At 46.6% G+C, this 7,500-nt stretch overlaps 1 protein-coding gene across 5 annotated transcripts in view; it reads left to right on the top strand.

The window, feature by feature from the left end:
* LOC121684898 (echinoderm microtubule-associated protein-like 4) overlaps nucleotides 1-7,500 on the top strand; it is a 70,944-nt gene that overhangs the window by 56,881 nt on the left and 6,563 nt on the right. For all 5 annotated transcript variants that reach the window (XR_006023213.1, XM_042065027.1, XM_042065028.1 and 2 more), the window contains 5 exons: nucleotides 1,205-1,336; nucleotides 1,533-1,600; nucleotides 1,704-1,792; nucleotides 2,278-2,375; nucleotides 7,381-7,468. Coding sequence is in view for 4 of the 5 variants with exons in the window: in XM_042065027.1 (XP_041920961.1) it covers nucleotides 1,205-1,336; nucleotides 1,533-1,600; nucleotides 1,704-1,792; nucleotides 2,278-2,375; nucleotides 7,381-7,468 (475 nt within the window). In the remaining variant the exon portion in view is untranslated. The remainder of the gene's footprint in view (nucleotides 1-1,204; nucleotides 1,337-1,532; nucleotides 1,601-1,703; nucleotides 1,793-2,277; nucleotides 2,376-7,380; nucleotides 7,469-7,500) is intronic.

Here is a 7,500-nt window from a genome sequence, read left to right as displayed (position 1 = left end):
CCCAGCGATGAGGCGCCTCAGTGGGGAGGGAGTCAGCTGATTTAGGGGAAGGGGCTGGATGGCGGACGCCACTGGGGAAGTTCAAACAGAAACGGCACGTGTGTGCCAGAGCTGTGCTCACTAGCTGTGTGTGTGTGTGTGTGTGTGTGTGAAGAGTATGGTGTGTGTTTCTTTGTGTGGTCTTATGTGTGTGTTTGTTGTTGTCATTCTTTTTAAGTGTGTTGGACTCGTCGGTGCATGCATGCATATGTCTAGTAGCTTTAGTGTGCATGAGTGTGAATTTGTATGTCTCTCTCTTTTTTTGTCTCTCTTTTTCTGTCTCTCTCTCTCTCTCTCTCTCTCTCTCTCTCTCTCTCTCTCTCTCTCTGTCTCTGTCTCTCTCTCCTCTCTCTCTCTCTCTCTCTCTCTCTCTCTGTCTGTCTGGCTGTGGATGAGTACCAGTCCCAGTGCCATGCTTGACCCCCCCGCCCCCTCTCCTCAGTCTGTCTCCTGATGGCTTCCATGTGGTATAGGCTCCCATCCAGAAGGGTTATTTCCCCTCTTCTTGTGTGTGCGTGTGTGTGCGCGTGTGCATGTGTGTATATGGCACTGATCCAGCCATGCTCTGATGTGTGTGTGTGTGTGTGTGTGTGTGTGTGTGTGTGTGTGTGTGTGTGTATATATATGTGTGTGCGAGATTGTTTGTGTGTGTGTCTTGGGGGCTGTGTGTGTGTGTTAGTAAGGCATTGATCCAGAAGGGATATTTCCTTTCTTTAATGTGCGAGTTTGCGTACATGATGGTGTGTGTGTGTGTGTGTGTGTGTGTGTGTGTGCACGTGCACATGTAAGTCTCTGACACAGATGGGTTATTTCTCTCCCTCCTGGCTTTGTGGTACTAGAAGCCATCCTCTCATTCCTTCATAAACAGAGTATGTGTGTGACAGCGAGATTGCCTGTGTGTGTGTGTGTGTGTGTGTGTGTGTGTGTGTGTGTGTGTGTGTGTCTGTCTCTGGTGCAGACCAGTCTCTCATTTCTTCAGGCGGTATTTTTTTTCCTAGTCCCAACCACACCAGAAAGAGACTGGCATTCCCCTCTCTAGCTACAAGCTTAGACACACAACAGACTTGCACACACACACACACACACACGCACATATTGTTTTTATTAATATGTTATCATTTATCATCTTTTTGACATTTCTGTCCTCCTCTGCCCTCCCTCCCAGGGACACACAGATGAGTTGTGGGGTCTGGCCACGCATCCGTTCAAGGACCTCTTCCTCACCTGTGCTCAGGACAGACAGGTGTGTCTGTGGAACTCTGTGGACCACACGCTGGAATGGACCAGGCTCCTGGATGTAAGACACACATACACACACACACACACACACACACACACACACACACACATACACACACACACACAAACATGTACGCACATACACATTACACATTCCCACTTGGATCTAGGCAGAGACATGTGCAGTACTGTGCATGCATGTAATAACAAATGTGCAAGCAGATGCGTGATGTGTGATGTGTTGTGTGTTTTAGGAGCATGGCCACTGCGCAGACTTCCACCCCAGTGGTGCTGTAGTGGCCATTGGCACCCACTCTGGAAAGTAAGAAGCCGTCTCTCACTCTCGCTCTCTCTCACTTCTCATCTGCACAAGATCACATTTGAATGTACAATTCCTTGGCTGACTGTGTGTGTGTGTCTGTCAGGTGGTACGCACTGGATGCTGAGACACGGGACTTGGTGGCCATACACACAGATGGCAACGAACAGTTGTCTGTTATGCGCTACTCTGTTGGTGAGTTTGTCCAAACAGAAACAATCATGCACACACACACACACACACACACTCACACATACACACACTCGCACACACAGACACACTCACACACACACATACAGACACAAAACTTTAGACGCTTAATATCTTTCTCAGACACAGGCACACACATTCACACACACACACACACACACACACACACACACACACACACACTCAAATTCACATTCCGTCACAGCATTCTCAGTAGCCCGCGTGAGATCACCATAAAGCTGTCGTTGGCATGACTGGCATGGCTGTGTGTAACTCTATTCTCCATGATGGTATTACACTGGCTTATTGTCATACTTGTGGCTTGGTGAAAGCAGCGAGAATGAATTTCTGTGCTAAGCACTCTCTTTCTCTATTCCACTCTCTCTCTCTTCCCACCTTCTCTCTTTCTCTATTTCACTCTCTCTATCTCTATCTCTCTCTCTTTCTCTCTCTCTCTCTCCTTCCCCCAGATGGTGCCCTGCTGGCAGTGGGATCACATGATAACTTCATTTACCTCTACACAGTGTCGGACAAAGGCCGAAAATACAGCCGATATGGGAAGTGCACGGTAAGTGTTTGCTTTCTTAAGTCCTGCTATTTCTTTGCTGTCCCCATAAAAGTACCTAAACCGGCATCTGTGTCATTGTCTAAAATCTGGATTTGTCATCACCAAAAGACCAGTTAGCTGCAGCTACTTGTATTAGGTACCATAGAACATTGGGCATCATAACCAGCCATTGGAGATTAATACAACAGGCCTTTCTATCAATCTAGAAAAGAGATTGAGTTCATTGTTTTTTGTGTCCCATTTGACCTCTACATCCTGCAACTGCATGTTCTTGACATTGGAGAAATCTAGGATTTTAGCATCTGAGCATCAGAGATTCAACAAAACTCCCATCTCTCCCCAGTAAACCACACCATGGGTCCCACCCAGTCTTGATCTGGCCTTAGTACTGTAGCCACAGTGTGTTTTTGAAGAGGCCCTGTTTCACTAGGAAAACTAGTATGTGTGTATTTGTCACTGGTAGTGCGTCCCCAGGCTGGCATGCAAACTGTGAATCTGAGTCACACGCCAGTGGGATATGAATTCCCCTTCAAATAGGCCAGCTGTCATCATATGTGTGGTCGGCATGATTTAACCATGAAATAACCAGTTTCTTTGTGAGGCTGCTTCAGTCCTGGCTCCCAGTTGGGGCCTGTGCTGTACAGAAGGCACGCTGTCTTCTGCAGATCCATAATGTCTGGCCAAAGATATTTGCATGTGTGTGTCCTTTCCAATACATCACAAAGTACTGCGTGTGCTTGTCTGTGTGTGTGTGTGTGTGTGTGTGCATGTTTTATGCTTGTTGGCATTGCTGAGCTATGTATGTCTGCACATAGCACAATAGATGTCATATGTAGAGCTGCCTTGGCCCGCTCATGGCTGTTCATCACAGGACAGGACTTGTTGGCTTAACCTCGGCCATTCTCCTAACTTCTCCCCTGCCCAGCGGTGTCTGACACCTTTACGATGCGCCGATTGGTGGAGGTCACAGCCCCAAGTAGGCCCCTGAGGACTAGCACTACTGCAGGAGGCTCTGCTAGTGTGAGATTAGCGTTAGCAAGGACATGAATCAAAGTGAAGGGGCCCTGGGTTGTGTGTGGAGTAACTGTGAGTGAAGTGCTGATGGAAGTGAAATGGGGTGATAGGGGAGAGCTGAGGGGGTTTATGGTGCATGACCGGTCCTGACCCAAGCCAGAGAGGACCCCACAGGGAGGTGGTTAAATCAGGCCAAGCCTTGCCAGCGTGTCCATTCGTCTCTTTTTTCTCTCTATCTGTCTCTTTCTCCTTTTCTCGTCTTTCATATCACCATGGTGCCAAGAGAACATGAAGCATAACGACCAAATGATTACTTGTTTATAATAACTAGCTGCAGCAGTCCACCAGATCCTCCTGCTGGCTTCAACTGGTTCCTTGATTCTCAGGGCCAGATGTACTAACGCTTTTGCGCCCACTTCATTCGTATTTGTTTTGCAACGTGCGTGTAAAATCATTGCGAGGTATATACAAACAGGCCGCAATGATGTAAAAGCGCAAACTGCCTGTCGCGGGAGCTGACAATGGCTAATTGCGTTTTTTGTGTCATGCATATGCATTAATGGGAGGATCCAGGGGAAAGTGAGAGTTTAGTGTAAAAAGATGGGAGGGGAAGCGTAAAGAGCGCTTAATTATGTATTCCGTGGTATGTACAAAGACTGCTCCTGAAAGCGCACGTCTATTCTGCGCCTAAATACTTCTGCCTTGTAAAAGCAGGTGTTAATCTAAATTGCAGTTTAATGCTAGCCTGACGAGCCAGACCCACATTAAAATGTAGGGTCTGGGCACTCACCGTTCGCAGTTTTTAGTCCGAGGGGCGGGATAATCGGCTGTCTTTCAAATTCCCTCTGCACCCAGTAGGACAGCGCCCACCTAACCCAGTTAAGCCCACCTAACGACTCTATACACGATTTGATTGGCCTGATAGAAGTTTTAATTTTTTGAGCTCACAAGCCAACAGAGAGTTGCTAGACTAGCCCTGGCAGCAAATATAATAGGGTGCGTCTAGATTTCTAGGCTAGTTTAATGCATCGATAAGGGAACATTTCAAAGACAACAGAATCGCTATTTAGAGCACCTACAAGTATCTGGGTCTCCACCTGGACAATAAACTGGACTGGTCAGACAACACTGATGCACTCTACAAGAAAGGGCAGAGCAGGCTGTACTTCCTGAGGAGGCTGCGGTCCTTCAATGTGTGCAGTAAGCTCCTCAGGATGTTCTACCAGTCTGTTGTTGCCAGCGTCCTCTTTTATGCAGTAGTATGCTGGGGAGGAAGCACAAGGAAGAAGGATGTGGGGCGAATTGACAGGCTGGTAAGGAAAGCTGGTTCTGTGGTGGGAGCTGAACTGGAGTGCATCACTTCACTATCTGACAAAAGGACCCTGAACAAACTGATCAACATCTTGGACAATGAGTGTCACCCACTCCACAGCACTATTGTTAAGCAGAAGAGCCTGATCAGCTGGAGACTTCGCTCACTGCCTTGCACAACTGACAGACTGAGAAAGTCATTTGTCCCCAGGGCCATTGAACTGTTCAATGCCTCACTTAAGGGAAGAGGAGAGATAGACTTCTCTGCATAGTCTGTCTGCATCTTCGCCCCCTCCATGTTTGGTACTGTCTGTCCACTAGCCACTTGTACCACTGTCTTTATGCCTCACTGTTTGCGTGCTATATTAGTACATATGCATATGTGTTGTATGTATGCTGCTGAGACCTTGAATTTCCCCTGGGGATCAATAAAGTATCTATCTATCTATCTATCTATCAGTTTTGTACGTATTTGTACTATTAAGAGCACTTAACTTTCGTTGGCCTTTCGAATGAATGTCTTACTTTCACTTTCACGTCATTCAATTAAACTTTCATACTTGCTAGATTTGATCAATTTTCCATAGCCTACGTGCACAAGTAGTTTGAGTAAAACTACTGATCTTCATTATCTCCCTACTTGTTGACATCTTATCATGTATGGTATTATTTCATGATCTCTAAATTTTGCAGTTTAATCGCAGTTTACATTAGTTTCATAAATACGACGGAAACTTGGGTCTGACAGCGTTCGCAATCTGCGGTTTGTCCATGACGCTGATAACGCTATGTTCGCAAATGTACGTACATCTGGCCCTCAGTGTTCTCTGCTTTCTATCCATTTTGTCTTTCTCACGCTACTCTTAATCCATGTGTGACTTCTGCTTTGGCCATTTTCTTCATAGTATTAGAGTGAACTCTCTCTCTGTGGTTTTTCATTTTTCTCCCTGGGTTTTCTCTCTCCCTGTGTGTGGCTTTGCCTCTTGGCTCTAACTAGTGTTAGTGTGAGGAGCAGGATTTGGGTCAAGGTTATTTTCTTGTGGTTAGAGTTTTGGATGACTGCTATTTGCACCAAATTTGTAGCTCTGTGTGTGCGTGCGTGCGTGCGTGCGTGCGTGCGTGCGTGCGTGCGTGCGTGTGTGCGTGCGTGCGTGCGTGCGAGAGAGAGTTTGTGTGTGTAGTCATGCACATGCATGAATGTCAAATCATCAGTTGAGGTCCAAGCAGACTGGCACACAGACCAGCAGTCACATTCCAGATGTTTGAAAACGTAAAATGGACAGATTGAGAGAGATCAATCTGTGTTTGTGTGTGCGTGTGTTTTTCTGTGTGTGGATTTGAGTCTGCTTGTCCTCCTGTGTCTGTGAGACGCTGTGCACATGCCTTCGAGGAACAGCATGTTGGAGACAGAACAGAGGTGGGGATAGAACGCGTGTGAGCGAGAGTGAGAGAGAGACACAATGAAACAAAGACAGAAACAGAGACAGGACTCATGACCAAGGGGAGGACAGAGCTCCCGTTGTCCATGTTCAAGGCTAACCAAGCAGCCATGCAGGAGAAAGGCAGACAGGACCGAGGGAAGTTTAGCCAATGCGGTGTTGCCTTTGGCAGACTCCACATACACCCCTGTGTGAGTGTGAAGGAGAGGTGAGCGTCTGGAAGCTGTGAGGTGTGTGTGTGTGTGTGTGTGGCTGTCTGTCTGCTGGGGGTAAACAGAGGGGATTGTGGGTACATATCACAAGAAGGCAGACCCATCAAACTAAGTAAAGTGCTACTACACATTGCAGGGAAATGGCCTGCCCAGCTGACATCAAAAAACTTTCAGAGGTCCTGGGCTGAGTAGAGTTCCACAGGCAGCGGCTTCTGTGACGTCCACACCGAGCTGAGAGGGTGTACTGGTTATGTATGAACATACAGTCATATACTGTGAAGGAAGGGTGTTTTTTTTTTTTTTAAAGCAGACTAAGTCTAGACATTAAACGCTCAAGGAGAGCCTTAGGGAGTGGAACTGCTGTTACTGTGAAATGTCATCATCATTGTTGTGTCAGGAATTACAGTACATTCAGCTTGGTGTGTGTGTGTGTGTCTGTGTGTGTGTGTGTGTGGGTGCACGCACAGTATTTGTACCTAGAGAGAGGTGTAGAGTATTTGTAAATGCATATGACCATGTATGTGCTGTGTGTGTATGTGTGAAAGTGTCTCAATAAGTGAGGTGATAAAGGTGATCTTTTCACTGCTTTTAGTTAGTAGTAATGTGGGAATAATAATCTCTCCTTCTCTCTCTCTCTCTCTCTCTCTGTCTTTCTCTCTCTGTGTGCATATGCTTGTGTGCTTGTTGCTATGTTGGCATATATATTTGTCGGAGGGAAGCCATCAGACTCCATAGAAATGAGAAAATGTGCCAACGGAGACAAACTGAAATTAAAGTGTGTGTCTGTGTGTGTGTGTGTGTGTGTGTGTGTGTGTGTGTGTGTGTGTGTGTGTGTGTGTGTGTGTGTGTGTGTGTGTGCAATGGAGCAAGTGTGTGCCAGTGTCCTTTTCTGAGGTCACACCCTGTTGTCTCACAAAATACTCTGAATCATAATAGCCGCAAATGAGGTATGTATTTTTAAAGTCATATTTGGATCTCTCTCTCTCTTTTCTTTCTTTCTCCATCTCTCTTCTATCTCTCCTCCTCCAGGGACATTCCAGCTACATCACACATCTTGACTGGTCCCCCGACAACAAGTTTATCATGTCCAACTCAGGAGACTATGAAATCCTCTACTGTGAGTTACCAACCAGTGTGTGTGTGTGTGGA

This window comes from Alosa sapidissima, chromosome 16 (assembly GCF_018492685.1).
Source record: "Alosa sapidissima isolate fAloSap1 chromosome 16, fAloSap1.pri, whole genome shotgun sequence".
NCBI classification, from domain to species: domain Eukaryota; kingdom Metazoa; phylum Chordata; class Actinopteri; order Clupeiformes; family Clupeidae; genus Alosa; species Alosa sapidissima.
This window is presented reverse-complemented; position numbering and strand designations above follow the sequence as displayed.